The 20,117-nt window shown below is 40.3% G+C and overlaps 1 protein-coding gene and 1 long non-coding RNA gene across 14 annotated transcripts in view; one reads left to right on the plus strand and one right to left on the minus strand.

Moving 5' to 3' along the window:
• The window catches only part of LOC147757122 (uncharacterized), a 59,347-nt gene extending 55,822 nt beyond the window's left edge, over positions 1-3,525 (minus strand). For 2 of the 7 annotated variants that reach the window (XR_015322952.1, XR_015322955.1), the window contains exon 1: positions 3,177-3,496. This is a non-coding gene — a long non-coding RNA (uncharacterized LOC147757122). Of the gene's footprint in view, positions 1-3,176 lie in introns of all 7 variants that reach the window. The other 5 variants (XR_015322948.1, XR_015322951.1, XR_015322950.1 and 2 more) reach the window with 5 other exon arrangements.
• LOC111247558 (inverted formin-2-like) lies at positions 358-19,876 on the plus strand. Of its 7 annotated transcripts, none has more exons than XM_022798629.2 (21): positions 360-1,672; positions 3,576-3,688; positions 7,147-7,422; positions 7,553-7,663; positions 7,797-8,025; positions 10,563-10,678; positions 11,032-11,251; positions 11,410-11,477; positions 11,800-11,910; positions 12,444-12,523; positions 12,643-14,003; positions 14,285-14,439; positions 14,639-14,803; positions 15,132-15,298; positions 15,472-15,562; positions 16,015-16,196; positions 16,434-16,617; positions 16,951-17,115; positions 17,425-17,521; positions 18,196-18,450; positions 19,651-19,876. In XM_022798629.2, exons 2-20 carry the CDS (start codon positions 3,677-3,679, stop codon positions 18,348-18,350), a joined length of 3,945 nt encoding a protein of 1,314 aa, XP_022654364.1. In that variant the 5' UTR covers positions 360-1,672; positions 3,576-3,676; the 3' UTR covers positions 18,351-18,450; positions 19,651-19,876. The 7 variants fall into 7 exon arrangements, with proteins under 7 accessions (XP_086838614.1, XP_022654364.1, XP_022654367.1 ...); XM_022798633.2 differs by having other exon boundaries at positions 362-1,672; positions 11,092-11,251; XM_022798631.2 differs by having other exon boundaries at positions 365-1,672; positions 16,075-16,196.
• Positions 19,877-20,117: the final 241 nt, after the last annotated feature.

The raw sequence follows: 20,117 nt of genomic DNA on the forward strand, positions 1-20,117 counted from the left end.
CACGCACAAAAGGAGGATGGCCCCACTTGCGTAATCATCACAACCGCAGCTGTTCGTATCGTCCAAACTACCGCGTTAGATTGTTGCCAACGGCAGGAGCAAAAAAACGCGTCAGGAAGAGCGACAGCGTCAACCGTGAGTCTTTTTCTTCGAATCACTATGGGAGCCAGCTCTCCTGGGACGTTGACGTTGTCCGAGTGACGCGTATATTGGTCTCTGGAGTTCTTGTTGGCTGAGTGTCCTTAGAATCCAATGGTCTAGTGTTGTTGAATCAGGCCGCTGTAAAGAACATCGCCTATGTTATTTGATTACCGGGAGAGGGAGATTTTGAATGTTGAGCAGTGGAATAGCTATGAGACGCAATGGGTGGCCAGTACTAGTCATTTCTGAATGATCGGCGGTTTTTGCTCGTAGCAGCGCCGCCGCTGGCGGTGACTGTGGTGATAATCGTCGCGACACAGATGAAACGCGAACCAGGTAAGCGAAGACTACAAGCAACAACGTCGCTGCAGTCTTTCAACTGCAGAAGCCATCAAGAAGACGTCACAGCATTCATCTTCAGTACAATTGGCAGCAAGCAGAAGTATCGATGACGTCGCCACTGCTGTTGGGTAAAACTGCTACGACAAACATCCGCAGTTCTGACGGTGGCCTTAGAGTTGCTCTGACGACGCTAGTAGCAGTTATAAGGAAATCAAAAACTGTTTCGGGGCAGAGTTAAGGCGACATAAATGTATCTTCACAACAGTAACACCCGCTACTACTACTACTTCTACCAACAACGACAGCAAGGCACCAAGAGGATCAAGACCGTGCGCTCACGAGAACATCGTTTTCTGCAAGAACACGAGTGCGTGAAGCCGTCGCGTGGGAAGGTTTACAAAACCGGACGTCGGGCTCGGTCAGACAAAGAACGGAGTCAGCATCCAGTGATTAATGCATCGAATTGACGTCCAATGCTCAGACCTGATACCACTACGGAGAATCGTTAAAGAGGGATATATTGCCATGTACAAACTGTCGTGCTGGTCGCTAACGAGAGTAGAATTACAGGGAATAAATAGGGCGCCAAAGTCGATGCTGTACATGAAAAACGTCTGATTCTGCAGACCAGAAGAGAGCGTCTACACAACTGACTGTGTTGTATGGGCGAGTTTGTGTGTGTGTGTGTGTTTCTAGATCTCTCCATTATGTGTTAATATGTGTTTATCTGATCAAATGGGTATACTGTGGAATAAGTTAAGGGCACTTATAATGGCTTGAGGATATCTTAACTACGCTGATTGGCTGACTACAATATTGACTAGTACGGAACCTCCAACGGTGGACACTACTGCGCACACATATAGAAACAATATTAAGGAACGTTCAGTTGGAGTTTCGTGTTGTCTATCCATTTCGTCGAGCAGAGATCATTATGTAAAATTAAACAAAGCCTAGTTTCCTTCATAGAGTGTGTACACTATGGCATGCTTCGCCATACTTCATAGAAAGCGTTAAGATCACGATCATTCATACTTTAGCGTGTATAGATCTGTGCAGTAATCCTTTCAAAGGTGGTGACCCCGACGCGACAAAAAGTTTCTCAAACGGAACAAGTTAATCCGAATTAGTACTGAGGTGCTTGCAAAGGGTTAAGTCGGCTAAGGCACGACTGCTGTTTACTCCAGAGGTAAGGATACTTTCTTATATTTAGGTCGCTCTTTGACGCTATATATATTTCATTATAACATTTAATCGTGCAACGTTTGTAGTTGGCGGTGCTATAGTATAAGACGTATTATTTCGTAGTTGGACCATTTGTGCATCTTGTTTTAACAAGGATCTCGTTAATTATCTTTCCATCTAAAAGTTTGTTTTCGTCAAGAGCAAATGCGGCTTTGGGCTGACATTTGACTAAATTTTTTACGTTTTTTCTATTGCAAATAGACCTCGAAAATGAGCTCGACCACAGCTTAATTAAGGCGTGCTCCCGATGGCTTGTCTATAAGCATGGGTACACCCCTTTTCTGTGACGCATTAGAGTCGAGTATATTTAGTTACATAGTGTTACTTGTACACATGTGACATATTATATTATCAGCTGATATCTGTAAACTTGTAGAGAAATAAAGTTGTTACACTTACGCGAATGTAATTGGAGGTGACGGATAGACGAGAGACTAACAACCCAACAGCCCAAAAGACCCAAGTTCTGTTTCGTTCATCACATGAAACAAGCTATACTGGCTAGGTTTATTTGTATAGATTTATGTGTACCTATAGAATTAAATATTATAGCATCGTAACCGAGATCCGATCAGTAAAATCGCTCCGGTATAGCTGTTTACCATGATTTGGGTGGTCGCTACCTTCGCTTGACTCTGCGAGAGATTATGAACTTTCGTTATCCAATACACAAATCCGTGATGAGATGCACGATCAGTGCTGATAGACAGGAGTTCTCTGAGCAGAAAAGTTTATTCCAGCAGACAAATGACTGAACAAACTGTACGTTGTGGCTCGTTAGAGTTTGACATCATCACAGCTCCCAAGTGACTATGTATATACTATTTAGTCTAAATTGTTACATTTTAGTAAAACAGACCTATATATTATAGGAAGTAATTTAGAAACAATGTTGAGCGTGCTATGTATGTAGCGTTTTGACCCTTGTTGGATTCGAAAAATTGGTCCTAAAACCGGCAAAGCACTCATAACATATGTTTAGTCATACGAATCGCCTGCCACAGGAAGTCTTGTGTTTCACGAAATTTTCTGTTAGAGTCCCACAAAAAACGGTCAGCCATTCGCTATTGCAGTTTTGTTACCAGGGTCTCTTAACTTCACAGTGCGCAGTCTATACCTCTATAAATGATCAAACTGCTAACGGACTGCTCTGTTGAGCGGCTGCTTGCTCATCTAAAACTCTGGCAAGAGAGAGCTATAGGTATGTGGTCAGAACGTGCGGCTGCCCAAGCGTTTGGCAGACTATCTAGAGTGAGTTAAACCAGCGGCTTCCTTGGACCATTAATAAGTAGATGCAAGACAGGCAGACTGTCAAGACAAGGTCAATTATTGGTAGGCCTGACGGTGGCACCTTTGATTGCCTAGCGCTTCGGCTGTATGCTCGATTGCTGAAAGGAATCATTTCGATTAATGGAAAGTGCTTATTCACAACGTACCTAATAACATACCTGCCATGATACGTAACGCGTTGCTACAGGCCCGTCGTTAAGGGCTCATGCCATAGAGTAGCAGAACGTCTATTAGGTACGAAATCGACAACACCGAGCTGTCGTCTTCTTCCTTAACAAGCGAATGCTTGATTATCGTGTAGTAAGCCTAAGATCAAATTGGATTTTGTGTCTGTGAACTCATTTTTAGGAAGTGCCGTCTGCATCAACACATTTTATACAGTGATCTGACCGCGGAAACACGATTCCTTTAAATATAGGCATCATTTGATTTTGAATAGAAACCAATTTCACCGGGAAAGGGCATACGTTCGATTGCAACGTGCGGTTCCTCAGTGCGTTGCTGCACGTTGAGATTTGGCTATAGAAAGAGTACGATCAAAACATACGTTGTTACAGAGTTTACCAGGAGTGGCTTTATCACGCAATACTCCAATACAACTGAAACGGCTATTAAAAGCAGCTGGATAAGATGAGTGACTACAGCGACCCTATCAACAATGAAAAATTTTGTAAGTAATATCTGTGCTATCCTAAAACTCACTTGAGCTTTTTTGCTATTATAGACCCCATTTTTCAGATAGGATTCAACATTGTCGTCCCCACTCGTCTATAGTGGGTGTCTGAAGAACTGAAGCCTACTTGACACGATGTTTATTTATGGGAATATCTTTTTATTATTTCTGGTTCTGTGCCTAATGACCACTATTAGATGATAAAGTCACGCTGAATTTTGAAAAACGTTCCTCACTTATTTTAATTCATTTCAACTGAAATGTTAGCCACGATCCCTACGTTACATGGTAACATTTAATGCTTTCGACAAATATGTCCTAAACATATTTTCTCAAGCTTCTATAATAAAACCTTTTGTCTTCGGAGATGACTCGTAATTCAACCGAAGCGGACATTGTTCGTGGCCTATTGAGCTTATAGTTGGGCTTGGATGGACATGGATGTCTTACGCTACCAAATTAAGAGACCAAATCAAGCATATAAAACATGATAGCAGATATGGCAACGCTACTATCATATCTTTCAGAGTCTGTTTATTTGTCCGCTCATCATTCTGATCGCGCCTCGAGTGGCGTTTTTCTTGGCGGAATATATATTTTGAAATTAATTCGGTCCTAAAATGTTAGTGTTATACCTTTGAAGGGCAAATGTCTGTTAGCCAGTGCATTTGTCATCACTAAAAAATGATTACGATGGACGCTTCCAGCAAGTTTTTCTAATGATTTTTTTTTATAAGTCCCGAAAAATAATTGTGTTGAAAAACGCTTTAGAAAATGAATTTCATAAAGCCACGTAGTGTTCAATACGACAGACCTATACGAAATGCGATTTTTTTCTATCCAATATTTGCTATAAAACAGGATTCTTAAGGACAACTAACATACATTTTGTCTGCAGTATAACTTCAGAATCGGTTACGGAAGTTCAGTGCTATGGCAGTATGAGTACCTAGCCCTTATTCTCGCATATCTCAATTTACTCAGAATGGCTTCGTTTGAATTTTAAGTAACAGACAACTCTATTTTTTTAATACTGATCTTGCTAGACGAAATAAATTTACGAATAGAAATCGAACAATGATGACAACTAGGGAGGTTCGAAATATATTCACTTAGGTTACTTTGTGAAACAATAATGGTATAGCACACACCCGTCGCAGGACCGCTAGGTCACGGCTATACATCATCGTAAAATTTTATTAATGCGGAATGAAACAATGCGTCGACGAGTTTTTTTTATAGAAATAACTTTACAAAGCAGATAAGTATTATAGTATCATGCTAACTGTGCGGTGACTTGCAGAAAACAGATTTGTACAAGTATATTTGTGGCCTAATGAATCCTCTACCTATATCTAGGCACCAAGCCCCGAGCTCCTCAGACAGGGCAAAAGTGATCGACACTAATGAACGTATTTTATGCAAATGTACGGCTGTTTTACTGTCAAAATGTAGATAACTCACATGAGACTGCCCTTCGATGGCTAACAGCACAATTAGCCCTCAACTCGTTTCTCCCTTGTGCTGCTATCGTTTAGATCGAGTCTTGGCGCTTTTTGGACCCCCTCTGCTTCTTTTACCAAAAGCCGGACAAAGCTCCGAATTTCTGAAACGCTTCTTGAAGTAACAAAAACCATTCTGTGTGGCATATTCTATTATTGAAACTAGTCTTACGGAAATCACATACACTGACCTGATCAGACTGATTAACAGCAACGCTTCATCAATGGCTGACATCCATCTGCCATAACTTTAAGAATGTAAAAATACATGTTTATTACTCGGGATGCTTACATGTCGTGTCCATTATTCAAGACGGTGGAGCATTTCAATGGCACAAATATATCAAAGTTATATTTGAGGCATAGCGCAGCATTAAGATGCTCTCGAACCACTATAATTATGTCGCAGGCATGGCTTTTAAGTAAGTAGAAACTGCATTGGTTTTATTCATCTATTTAATATATTGGGTATATAATAAGAATATATTGGGTAGGTGCGAATACTTACAATCATCTATTTAATGTCGTACAGGTACAAACGACTGTAATATAAGTAGTAATTTTAAAAGAAGCCAAATTGTCTGTCTCCAGATGGCACCTCCGCAACCCACTCTTCAAATATTATAGTTAGATGTTGTTGTTGAGAGCGTTACCCATAGGCGAAATTATCTAGAAAGTTTGTTTTAGCCAATTCTTAGTTAAGTAAGGTGCTACCCTTTATTACGTTGCATCATTACGTGCACAATACAGGTTATCTTGAGCTGCGCAAGGAGGAACTGCAGAGGATTAACAAAATAGCCACTACGGACCTGGAAAATAGTTGTTTCTTTAATTAAAAGAAACGTTTAGGACGACTCACCGAGGGAAAGCTAGGAAGCCACTATGTAACTGAGTGCTCTAGATTGATATGACGCGCGGGAATGTTTGCTAAGAATATCGTTTTAAAAAAGGCCATAGGATAAATACGAGCGATATCGGTGACACAATGAGTATTGTTGGATACTCGTTCTGATCACACCGTTGCTAGAACGCGCACCTACTGAAAAATGGATATTGGCTTCTTTGATCTATGATACGTATATTCGAGTGATTCTTTTTGCGAACCACAACTTCGTGTTTCGTATCAGAACGTTTAATTCAAAACAGCGTTAAACAAAGCGTTGAAAAGATTGACGTTTGTGAATTCAAAAGAGAACCCGAAATGGCCGTTTTGATAGAAACTTCAATTACGTACGCGGCCTTTGTTTTAATAGTTGGTGGTGTCATAATTTTTAACGCTTTCAGAGAACATTCTAATGCAATAAGTACGTGGCGCTTAACTGAATGTCATGTGTATTTCTAAATACAGAGCCATTCTGCGAAGCTTTATGAAGTACGGACCATATGGGTAGGAGTGTATGGGTTCACCGTTGCTATGAAATGAAGTTTGTGACCATTTTGGGTATAGCCTAAATGGAAGCTATCATTGACCCTTTACGGCATTTCGAAATTTGTTATTCCACTGGATAGTCTGCTGATCTATACGTAGTATTTCTAGCTTCAGATAGCTTAGTTTAGTATGTGAGCATAACGATACATGATTTCGATATAGATATTTGTCAGTAGCATAAAGTTACGAGTGAATTATACTCTATCCTTTTACTCCTTCTGCTTAATAGCGAATACTCAAAAAAGAAGAATGTAATTCCTCGGACTCAAGAACGACCCTCATTTCGACTCTTCTATACCTCGTTTTGACTTCCTAGCACAACGCCTCGATGCTACCGCTGTGACTTTCCGAGGCGCCTATACCTGCGTTGCTTCTAGACGATCCTCGGACAAACTTACCGATGAATATACAAATTGATATCTTTAAAAGCATAGCAATTCATCTACTTTATTAGTACATCAGAAAATTATGTTTTAGTAGTATATCGCCTAAATTTACGCTTTAATTTATTTGATTACTTGCAGTTTAAGAGAAAGCGCTCTAAGGTGGCCCAGATTTACCCATTGACGATAATGGACGGGGCCACCGAGGGCGGCGATTGCGCACCAGTCGCTGACGAACAAGCAAGATCTTCATCTCGACAAGGCAATTTTGGTAGATCCAACGAAAAAACTTCTGATCAGGCAAACGAAAGTCGCAGTTCCTCCAGGTGGGCCGCTCTGAGAAACCGCGCCAGGGCGCAGCAGCAACAACAGCGACAACAAAAAAATAGTCAAACCCTTAATAACACTGTACTTAGGGTATGTTTGTCTGTTTTGATTGGTAGCTGCGGATGATTTGCTTGAATAAGAAGCAGGAAGCTAAAACGATATTTTTAGCTAGCATTTTCATAAATGATGGACTCTCCATTTTGCTTTCTGATGGCCAAAGGAGGATGACACCCTCGACGATTCGATCCACGGTCGCTATGATGAATGGACTCCTGAAGCCTGCATTTGCATCTTGCGCACACCAACTGTTGAGAACTTCGCTGGCCTCAAGGTACACTTTAGGGTAATGTTTATTTATTTATTCGTTGGCTACAACTATGAGACGGCGCAGTACTCTATCGCAAGCTACAATGAAGTTCCTATACAGGTCCACTGCTGCATCACAGTGTCTTTTTCTCTTCAAGAAATTATTGTCCCGCTGCAACGCGTCATGGATGCATGAGTTCTTGTCCCGCGACGGACTCGAGGCGCTCTTCGCCAGCTTGCAGCGATTTGGCCGAAAAACACCCGCATCTCTTGAAACTGCCCTGGTGCTGATTCACTGCGTCGAGTGTCTACGGGCCGTAATGAACTGCAAGACCGGTCTGGATCATATCGTCGAGAATGAACGATATACCCGAGAGCTTGTTCAAGGTGTCCATTTTGAAATCTTTTTTTTTTTTTTAGAAATGCACTATACAGCAAGAATAAGTAGAAAAAAAATGTGTAAATAGAAATGTACGTCAAGGATAAGTGAACACAACGATTGTGGAAGTTAGACAAAGTCAGAATAGCATATAACCGCAAAAATGACTATTCTTCTTTTAAACCTTTGATAGTTCAAATCATCTGCCTTTAAAACCCTATTTCAAACTTGGTCTTCTCCCTAATTGGTTGCTATTCAATAACTTCTCGTTCGTAAATCAGACAAAAGGCTCTTTTTAGTTCTTGTACCGCTTACGAATGCTAGTTATGAGAAAAAATTACTGGCAAGCTAAAAAAAATGCTACCTAATTTTACACATAGGTGCGTCATGTATTTTCGTATGGAAAAAGGTGTATTTTGGTCTTGTGAATCCAATTTACAGCGCTTTTAATAATATAAGCTACTACAAATATTGACTTAATGACTCAAAATTATCAATTTCTGCGAACGTTGCATGTGTTATTAATGAGAAATGGCCGATTGCTATGTTTTTAGGACTTAACTAAAACCCAATGACGAATATGGCCAGTTTGATTGAATACGCATTTGTATGAGAAGAATACATTCCATCTGATAAGAGAACGGATAATAATAACAAAAATAATATAGTGAAGTGTCCGTAGCAGGTGCACTTCATCAATGTCTGATGAATGTTGACATTGCGTAACCGAAGTTATGCAAAAAAGCTGCTGCCCACAGATGAAGACCACTCATGAATAGCTGATGCATCGGCGAGGAAAAATGTCGTAGAAAGGGTTATGTGACTGCGCGAACTGTTCAGAACAGCATTCTGGATTTTTCTCTACTGGTGGCCCAGAAAAAAACGGCGTTCGGATGGGTGTAAAGAAAATGCAACTTCAAAAGCTGACATCATACGTTGACAGAATTTGAAAGGTTGCTCGATGATAATGAGGGTCAATAGCAGCTCTGATGTCATCACAAGTCTAGCCTTCATGACAGCGTATACCATAATGAAATCCTTGTAATCGAAGCTTAGCTGAGGTGTGTTTTGAATGAGGCGGTGCGGGCGCAAACAAACCGAATATTAATTGGCTCCTAATGAAGTACACTCATACTACAACGCTAGCTTCGCCAGATTTAAGCCAACCTTCTCCTTTCTTTATGTTAGCTTTATTTTTCGATGATACTATTACGAAATTATCTGAATTTGTAATATGCACAGCATGCAGCTTTTACATTGACTTCATCAGCACATTAGCGCCATTTGATAATTAGGCTTCGCAGGAGTATTGTGTATCAAATGGATACACTGTACGTGCGTGGACATACATACGCGTATAGCTTTCATATAGGATCGTTTTCTGGAAACAAAGTAAACATGTTTGAACGCGTTGAATAGGTAAAATAGGAAGCATTGTTCCCTGTCATCTCAAGTAACGGGATGTCTTTGGTGAACTGGTAAGCGACCAATAGCACCCTTTAGTAGCATTTAGAGGACAAAAAATAACGTGACAGGATATCATTGTAGTGGAGTAAACGGATTACATATCGTTTTTACGCTAAACAAAATAAATGTCAGATATTTTAGCTGAGTAAATGTTTAATGTTACAAAACTGCATATGTTATTTCGATGGACCGCCAGACGTTGTGTGTTGGTGATTGCGCATACTACCTTTACGCAAGGCAAATCAGAGCTAAATAGAATCTCGCTTCTGTCGGAAATAGACCCACAGTGGTAAGAAAAGACATTTTCCTTTGGCTGCCTTCCACTGACCATTTGACACAGCAACAGAAATGTCCACTCAAGAAGCTGTAGAGACATGACAATAACAACTTCCCTTGAATAAAAATAGTTTTTCACTATAGCACGTAATAACACCAACGAACGACCGCAGCTTGATTTTTGACGAAACAAAACTATTTACAAATCGAATATTTTCTAGAGCTCTGGAATAGAAAGCTATGTGAAGGCAATCTGCTGTTTTAACTATTGGGTGCTACCATATTTAACGCCTCGACGAAAGTACTTAAGACATGGGTACCACAGCAGAATTACAACGCCGGAATAGGAAAGATCGTAATTACGGAAGAGAAGAGAGAAATATTACCGGATTAAGAAGCCATGTGTTAATATAATGGAGGCATTATCAGCCCTTGCGCGTGCCTTAGGTTGGTGTTGGAACTCTGTTTTCATTCTTACAGTAAGCTCTACGAAAGCCCAAAGCCACATGAAGAGAGCAACGTGTACTTACCGAACGCGGGCTCCATAGCTGATTTCTGCGCTAAGTCGAGCCCAGGCTGGTACTCAAAAGAGGCCAGATGTAAAATTTTTCCGGAAATATTCTGTTTAATAATAGGCACAATGGATAACAATCACGTTGGCCAACACTCAAGCAGGAGCCACCGGGGAGAAATTGCAAACACAGCCATCAATTGGCGTATTTCACCATAACAGGATTAACTTGAAGTGCAGCTAGGCCATATCATATAGTAAATGAAAGTAGGCTATTTAATTTAATTTCAGCTCTGTCAACGGATAATGTCTTGGTGAAAAAACAGGTTTTTGAGTTGCTTAGCGCTGTGTGTGTATACTCGTTCCGTGGACATCATTTAGCCGTCGACGCACTCCAGCACTACAAGGTACGCAAACGCATACTCACGCAAACACTAATAACACCCTTAGTCTCTATGGCGATCGAGCACGTAATTGTTTTATTCCTAAAATCGCGAATTATCGGTTACCTCTTCTAACAACTCAGAAAAAAGGAGAGGAAGGAAAAATCCGTCTCATAAGGATCATGCATTTCGTGTTAGTCGCTGCCTGTAAAAATTTAGTGCGTCAATAGACTCAATGTGAAACTATATTAGCTGATGATAAATTGACTCAAAGCTAGGACATCTTATCTTAGAAAGAGGTCCTTAAGATTACGAAATATATATTTGCCATGAAGACGTATTGAAATCTTAATAGCACAAATAATGTCATTTGTTAGTTTGACAAGCTGAGTCGTATTCGAAGCAAGTTAATCGTCCTGGTGGTTATCGTGAAACAGGAACGCCATGGACTTTTATCACGTTTCTCACCGCTGGTTGAGGAGTTGAAAAATTCCGAGGTTCCGGCGTACCAGGGCACAGTCTTGGCGCTCATCAATTGTGTAATTATTTCCTGTGACGGTCTACTGGAGAAGATACGCATTCGCAATGAGTTTATTGGTAGGCAATTAGATTTACAACCGGAAAACATAAAATGAATAACACACACTGGTGTGCAACGATTGAACAATGATTTCTCTCAAATTACTGTTTCTACCGCACGCAGAGCTTTTTTACAATTAAAGACTATAAGTATGATTGGCTGTTTTCGCTTTCAGCGCTAGGAGTGGCGGACGAGCTGAAAAAGATTTCATCAACAAGTGATGATCACACTGTCTTTGTTCAGGTTAGATGATTGATTGATGGACTTTGGATGATGATTGATTGATGCAATTGCTTTATCGCTGCTTCCGGTTATGTAGGTTCCAGGAATCTGTCCCCATGATAGCTTAGTGCCCCCTAATCTTAGGGGCGTTGTGGTCAAGGTTGGAACCCGGGCATAGACAAACTTCGTTTCATGCTGGGGGCCAGCCGTCTGATGGAATGCCTAACGGCGATACTAGGCGTAATAGAGCTTGCATGATATTGAAGTCATACGTATCTTGCTTGCTTGTACGCGTGCAGGTCTTTCTTGGCTGATCATGACTATTTTCTTTTTTGACTGACAGATTCGAGCGTTTGAGAATGAACGCGCAGCGGATGAAGATGCCGCCCGTGAAAAACTCGGACTTACGCTGAGTATGGAGCCCATAGAGCTATTTGGAGGCCTTTTAGAAAAAGTAAGTACTGCATTACACCACACAATATTGAAATGTCCTAGCGCTCCCTGGCAATGATCAGCTAACGCATTACATGATCACCGCATGAATCATTTGTTTTAGCCTTCGGCTGTAGAAGGCTTCTGTTTTGAGCTCTGACAAGCTTGGGATTTGTGAGCTCGATGTTTATAAATAAAATCATTAATACTAAATGTATTCACTTGCCTTTTAGGAATAAAAAATAAAAAAACATGGGTCGAAAATTGTCGTTTGTAAATTATAAACGATAAAAAACAACTCCAAAAGCTTGGGCCTTTACTAAGTAACTTTCATGTACGGCACAAACCTTGCTCTTTTTCACTGATTCATAACACATCTATTGTTTTATAAAAATTATCGAATATCAAGCTAAAAAACAACTGTGATTTTAAGTACCTTCGTTCACGTTTTGCCCACATATGCCAATTTATTATTTGAGGTGTTTTTTTTTTAGTTTCGGATATACAAATAATATGCGTCTTGTTTCGATACTAAAGAACTTTGTATTTCCATAGGTTTCGTCAACACCACACGTTTCCTGTTTAGCTCTGACACTTCAACACCTTAATCAATTGGACCCTCACCACCCTGATAGGTAAAAGCGCGTTACACGACAGATCCTACTGCGAATAATATATAGCAACACTTTTTAGTATTACTTAGGTTCCGGGTTAGCAATTATGCAATTTAAGTAACACATTATTCGTATTTTAGTTTCTTGGCATGGGATTTATTGGAACGCGTATCGTCCATATTAGCGAGAATACCGAATGACCCCATATTGGCCCAGACTACCTATCAGCGTCTACTAGATTTTTTGACCTCTAAGGACGCATATCCTAATCGAACAGCAAGTGTTCAAGGTCGCGAAACCCCGATTCTAAGTCCATTGCCCGATCCAAAGGAACACAAAAAAAATGGCCTAACAGAGGAAACGAGTTCGACAGAAAAACCAAAAAAGCGTAACGTATTTCGTTATCTTAGCCGTAAAGCTAGCTTTAAACTGCGTATTCGAAAAAAGGATCCACCGAAGGAAGAGTGTGCTATTAAGCAAGAACTACTTACGCCGCCTACAACACCGCCACTCAGTTCACTCGATATTCCGACATCCAGTTCCGAAATTAATGCAGTTGAGGAGGAAAGTTTATCATTTGCGCAAGAGGTACTCGTCCCGATTACGGCTAAACATTTGACAACTTCAGAGTCAGCAGAACAAATATCCATTGGTGACGCAGTCAGTGAACTATCGCCTATACGGGCGAACTCTGTTAGAACAGAACGTTCGATTGTCACTGGGGTGAACCCCTCTTTGCTGGTTTATGACCCTCGTGAAGCACTAGAATCCTCCGTCACCGAAAACTCAATTTTGCCTGAATCACCGCTGGATCATCTCTCATCTACATTATCATCATCGTTATCATTACCACCGTCGGCAGAGAACACAGCCTCTCCCCTTGTAGGATCGTCTACAACAGAAATCGTAACGCCATTTCCTTTACTTTTATTACCAGCTCGTTCCTCTACTTTTCCCCCTCCTCCGCCTTTGCCTTTTCCTCGCCCTCTTTTGCCAGCAAGTACTAGTGCCGTATCCCCGCCAGCACCACCTTTTTCGCCACCGTCGCCAGGAAGTGCTATAGGTTTGCCGCCACCGCCTCCGCCTCCTCCTCCTCCTCCTCCTCCGCCTCCGCCTCCGCCTCCGCCTCCACCTCCGCCTCCGCCTCCGCCTCCGCCCCCGCTTCCTCCCCCTCCTCCGCCACCGGCCCCGTCAGGTGGAGGCCCCCTACCACCTTTATCCCCTCCACCACTCCCATCAGGTGGATGCCCGCCACTGCCTCCACCCACGCCAGGAAAGAAAGGTGGGTCTGCCGCACCTACACCGCCACCTCCTCCACCCCCAGCCAGCGGCATCTGTAGTTTGCAGACTATAACTTGTCAAATAATCAGCCAACACCAAGCAGAGGTCTGCGGGTCAGCATCAGCCGTGCAGCCTTCTTTCTTCGCTACTCTTCCTAAGCCCGGAAGCAAAATGAAGACTTTTAACTGGACTAAGCTTCCAGAAAGGATGATCATGAACCGTAAGTACAAAATAACCAAACAACTGCTGCTGCGAGAATGACATGTGTGCGTTTCTTTGTCAATCCTTTCGTTTCATTTCAACGTTAAAAAATATGAAGCTTTTACTAGTTATATGGTTCAGCCAAAGTCGATAGCCGATACAAGCTCAGTTAAGGGATTATAAGAACGTAAGAAACTTTTAGATAAACGATAAAATGTCGCTGGTGAGTGTTAGTCTCTCAGAACTAAAATCATCTGTGACGACTACTTTAATAACTGTCTTTTTTTAATGACTCGTTAGAGCCTGAAAATATCTGGAAAGAGATATTGGAACAAGGTGACATGGTTGTAGGAAAACTGAATTTCAAGCGAATGGAAGAGCTGTTTTGTCAAAAGGTACCTGCGCCACAAGGACCTAGGAAGGAGGTGGACAAGAAATCAAAAGAACCTGTTGCTGTATGTATACCCTATTCTGAACTTGCTGTTATATACACGCAAACATATTATGCTGTCTGGATGCACTTTGTTGTCTAGCAAGCGTGCAATAGGCGAGCCGATAAATGTCGCATAGAAAAAGAAAAAGGTCTTTTTTTGCCGTACCCTTGTTGAATTGGCTCAATTCAAGTGTCGTCTTGTTACGGGCTTTCTTGAACAGGTCACTCTTTTGGACGGCAAACGTAGCATGAATGTAAGCATCGCCCTCCATCAACTGAAAATGTCCCCGAAAGAGATAGTAAACATGCTCAAAGAATGTCGAGGTGCAGAGTTAGGAGCTGAGAAGCTACGAATGCTTTTGAAAGCGCTCCCTGAGTCCGACGAGGTACACCTTACTTCTGTTCTTCAAATCTATAGCGTTCTTGAAACGTGCTCTATTTTTTTTATTTCCTATATGTTTCTCTCATAATACGCTTATAATACGTATAGTAGACTTTATTGTGTAGGCGGCTGACATTTCTTATATATTTCAAAAGTTTAAGCTTGACTTTGTATGTTTATTGCTTTTAAAGATTCTCATCTCAGATATGCAGGCGTACTATTTAATGCATGTGCCATAGAACTAAAAGTTTCCACGGAAACTTATAATTATAAACAAACACCTCAAATGTCGTAAACTCAAATGTTTAGAAAACATATTGGAAATGTTACAGTTATCGGTGGTGAAAAGCTACACCGGGGACCCGACAAAGCTGGGCATTCCAGAACAGTTTTATCTGGAACTTACAGAGCTTGAACAATTTTCACTTTACGTTACAAACTTACTGCATATCGAAGAATTCTTACCGAATGTTGAATCCCTGGAACCTCAATTAATAAGGTGAGCCGGCACGAGTTCATTTAATATGATAACTACAAGAATCGTGAGTGGTACAATGTGCCAATGCAAGAATTAAAGTTTCTATGCGGATCATCTACTAATTATAAACGAAATCTTACAATAATCGAAATTTTAATATCACAGTTAGTTAAGTTATCGTTCTCTTATTTTAGATACTCTCAAATCTGCCGCACCATTCTTGAGAGCAAAAAATTGCAGGATTTTTTCGGTCTCATCTTGGCAGCTGGAAATTTCATTAACTGCGTAAGTGGACTAATTCAAACTTCGCACAAAATAGGATGCAAGATAGCTCAATACTCCCAAAAAAACACGGGGTTACAAACTATTATGTTATTGTAGCTTATGTCTGTTCCCTTATACTGACCTTTTAAAACTGACGTCGGTCAGTATGAACAGTTATTTTTATATTTTATATATAGACATGAATATTTCCGTAAAAGGTAATTTTGTTGCGTCAAAATAAAAAGTAAGCTTCGACGATTATAACCCTATTAGTAAGCTACTTAGGATTATCGATAAGTCCTAAGCAAGAAAGGTGTACACATATTGCCACTAAACTGACAATACGATCCTCCAGAATTTTCCTAATGCGTAAATAATTAAATAAATATATTATTTATAGCTAAGCAAATGCAAAATTAGAACATTTACGATTGCGATTACTGGGAAGCATTTTTTTCCTCGTGCACACTTAGCGTCCAACCGGTCTACGAAGTACAATGCTGTGCTTAGTGTATGGATTTGCTTCTATACAGGGTAGCTACGCTGGTAATGCGAGCGGTTTCCGCTTGAACACCCTTAGTCGTCTTCTGGACACCAGGGCGAACAAACCTGGTACAACGCTGTTACATTTTCTGGTCGAAGAAGCAGAAAATAGGTTTGTAGTTATTTAAAAAATAATTTAAAAAATATTTGTATCAGAAATATAATAAGTAGTTAGCAGCTAGTGAATAGAAGTAAAGGTGTGGCAATAGTTTAACTGTAAATAACGAATCTATCAATTTATTCTAATTAAGATACCGTTTATGTATTAAGCTAGTGATTATAATAAATACTAGTTAGGCACCATTCTCGATATATCGAGTAACGTATAGCTGTTATACTTTTCTCGAAGGGAGGATGACGCCTTCTCATTTCTTAACGAACTTTCGGGGGTGGGTCCAGCGGCGAGGCTATCACTGGACACTGCTCGATCAGAGATTGTGACTTTGAGAAATTGTTTAAACAAGATGAAATCTATGGGGGAAAACCCCACAACGGCGCAGGTTTTGAAAAATCATCTTTCGTCATTTGTTCAGGTACGCTTTGCTATGTGATAACAGTTGGTTAGTTCATCATCTTTGCACATCTATACAACTTTCTAACTGCCCAATATTAACATATTTCGTAAGAATTATATCTTATTGAATGGGCCATTGTACACTACAATAGATGATCGAATAATATTGCATCAGCTGTACTTGCACATCTATCTTGAGTGATTTGCCTATTGACCTTAGGAGCATATAAGAACAAAAAAATTCAACAAAAGTTGCGAAATCAAGTATGGCCATCTTTCCACCCAGCATATTCTACGCTGATTTATCTAACTTAACTAACACAGAATTTAATTTTTCTCGTAATTGTTTTAGTCGGCACAACCCAGGGTTGCGGGCTTGGAGTCGATCATGCGTGACGTCGACGTACTGGCTGCAAAGGTCGCCACTCACTTCTGTGAGGACCCTGCTCAATTCAATATCGAGGAATGTGTTCAACTCTTTGCTACGTTTTGTTCTCGAATACGTACAGCTTCCAAGGTTAAGCCTCATTTCTATACATACTAGAAGAGAGGATAGAAAGAATTGCAGAAAGCAGCACAAGGTGACAAAATGATTGAAAATAACAGATTTTGGCCAACTCAGATTTGTCCAAAGTAGAGACACATTCTTATATTCGAATATAGCTGAAATGATTAACTAAAACAGTACTAAAACTACACTACAAGGCTTAGAAGTAGAAGCAATACACAGTACTAAAAACAACTCAACAACATTGACGCCTCCATAAGCAAGATTGAACCCCGTACGTCTACATTGTGGGCTAAAAACGCGTTTTGTATCTTTTAGGAAAATATGGAGCGTAAAAAAGTTGAGGAGCGTGCCGAAAGGATTCGAAAATCCAAGGAGCTTGCCATCAGAGAGGGTAAAGTGAAACCTGGCAGAGGTAAAAACATAGTTTTATTTTTATTTATTATTAACCTGCAATAGATGGATAGTTTGTAAAATGTGTTGTTTTTGAGATTCACTGCAATGTTACCTGTTTGAATTACTGCCAATACATAATGGTGGCAGGTTTGACACATTACGCTGCTGGGTATTCTAGTACGCCATGGATGGCGCACAATTTAGGGGCAGAAACCGTAAGTTATTTTAATACAGTACAATATATATTCAAAGGGTATCTATCGTAGTCGTTGAAGGCAGTAAAATTGGCTGTCATTGATCGGGGTTGCACGAAAGCATAACTCTGACTCATTTTGTCTTAGAAGTCTTGCTTTTTGGCGCACCCGTTCTTCGTAACATGTTACCGATGACAATTAGGGAATTAAAGGAATAGTCTTTCACAGTGTGACGTACTGTACGAATCATGAAATTAAAAACAGAGCACGAATTTTGTGCTTTGAACTTCGATGCTTGCTTTGATTCATTGGAGATTATTTCCGTTTCGTTCTGCTAGAAAATGATAGTACAATTGAAAAAACTCGTGGCTAGACCTCGTTTACAAAAGACGCGAACCTCTAACACACGTATGCAGATTCCTTGGGGTGGTCATGTATTTAGAAAGTTTTCTTACTAAAAGATCAGTTTACGCGGTAAACTTTTTCACTCCGATAAAAGGCCGGCACCGATATCGGATGCCGCGCTCTCTGCCCGGGTCTACTATAGAAACGGGAAGCGTTGAGCCTGACGACCCGATACATCATCTTGAGGACCTTGGACCAGAGTCTCTCGAATTACTCCTCTCCGTGCTCGAATCCTCAGATGACTTCTGAATAATAAATATTAGCTGTAATCACACTTCATTGTCGAGTATGTCCCACAAACAGGAGCACGGACGCAACACTGAAAGTCACCTTACTGTATTAAAATATGGTGAGTTTGTTTTTGGTACAGCTAAGCACCGTGCAGCTTGAAAAACCACTTTTGCAAAGTTCGGACTGTCCTTTTAACACCACTCCGGACGGGATTGCCCTCTGTTTCGTTCAACAAACACACTATTTCACGTGGAGCCAGCCCTCGTCGGACAAAATTCACTGCGTCTATATTGCAAACATATAAACGCAAAATTAACTGTCGATCTGTTTTTTTGCACGGCACCTTAAAAGTTCCACAGTTCAACTGACACATTATAAAGTTAACATCACATGGGCTAATTAGCATGTAAAATTCATAACAGACGCAGATCCGTGTAGCCAGTTGCATGTCTGTTCTACTCTAATGATGTGAACCGTTTGGTGAAAACGCGAGGTACTGCATATTTTGATCGCACAAATCTACCAATGCGTTACGGCTGTCAGCCGTAATAATACATTATTATTAGTATTAGCTTTTTATATTTGGGACAAATATGGAGATAGGTAATAGAAAGCTCAAATAGTTAACAACTGCTAAGCGAATGCTATATTACAAAGGTAAATGAGTTTGATTGAAATGAGTAGAATCCAACTAGAAACATCCAAGCATTTTGCAAAAATATAGCAAGGTACTGCACGGTATAGGTTGTTCTTATCGTTAAGGGCATCGAAAATAAGTGTCTTCAATGCATCCATTAGAATTTATATTGGTTGTTAGTCACAGTTGGTAGTACACATGCCTTACGAAGTTCCACCTAAAAGTAAATATCGTATTAAGGTGTGTTCTGTATATCTAATGTAGTCCAAGGTTTTCCCTGACTAAAATGCCTTTCACGCTTCAGGTTAACACAGTATCAATTAAAGGAAACTACATCAGGACGATTAATTAAAGTCAGCATCGTATAGCCTTGCAGAGAAGCATTTTTATTTTAAAGTAAACACTGCCTTGCGCTTGTGGATAAAACAAAAGGCTTACTTCTAGAACGACCTTGTCCACAGGCCCATATGAAAAAATGACAGTACGGATATTAATAACTGTACAGTTATTAAGTATATATAAAGTTCCTCTTTGCTTGCTCATTGCATCACAATGTATGTGCTGTCTACAAGCAAATACACAATGCTCCAGCAGCATATATAAACAGAGATGCGTGTCCCTGCGTTGCTTACGATAAAAAGTCTCGACGAACAATGACAAGTTGCCGCTTTCAATTTCCAGCACTAAGTTCCAGTTCCGATGAGAGAAACTGCGCGGTCGAAAATCTTCTTGAAGAAATCCGTCGAGGCGATTTCAAGCTGAGGAAGACCATTAACGTATAGTGATCATGATCCTTAATCCGATACCATTTGTGTAACCTGTTCCTAAGAATAACCAAACTATAAACTATGGGCTGACATCCGCTTCTGTTATCAATAAAATACATACGGTAAGATTGATCCAATAATTGATGTAACTTATATTGCGTTGATCAACTAGTAGTACTATAAGATGTTCAGAAAGCTTTACAGCCCTATGATGCTCAAAAATTACATTGCGTTGCATAAAATTTCAAATACTATATGATACCTCTCTTTAGTAAAACTAGAATACAAGAGGTAGCGTCTAAATGAAAAAAATCATTCTGCGGATATTTAAATTGTATATATTTTACTATAATGTAGTAAAAGATATTGAAATAGAACGAC

Source organism: Varroa destructor, unplaced genomic scaffold (assembly GCF_002443255.2).
Source record: "Varroa destructor unplaced genomic scaffold, Vdes_3.0 BEIS01000003.1, whole genome shotgun sequence".
NCBI classification, from domain to species: Eukaryota; Metazoa; Arthropoda; class Arachnida; order Mesostigmata; family Varroidae; genus Varroa; species Varroa destructor.

What these genes read in the sequence shown, in the direction of transcription:
- LOC111247558 (XM_022798629.2), top strand. An exon ending in CGCTCCCTGAGTCCGACGAG is followed by an intron (nt 14,804 to 15,131) that starts GTACACCTTACT and finishes GAAATGTTACAG; the next exon opens with TTATCGGTGGTGAAAAGCTA. An exon ending in GTCGAAGAAGCAGAAAATAG is followed by an intron (nt 16,197 to 16,433) that starts GTTTGTAGTTAT and finishes CTTTTCTCGAAG; the next exon opens with GGAGGATGACGCCTTCTCAT.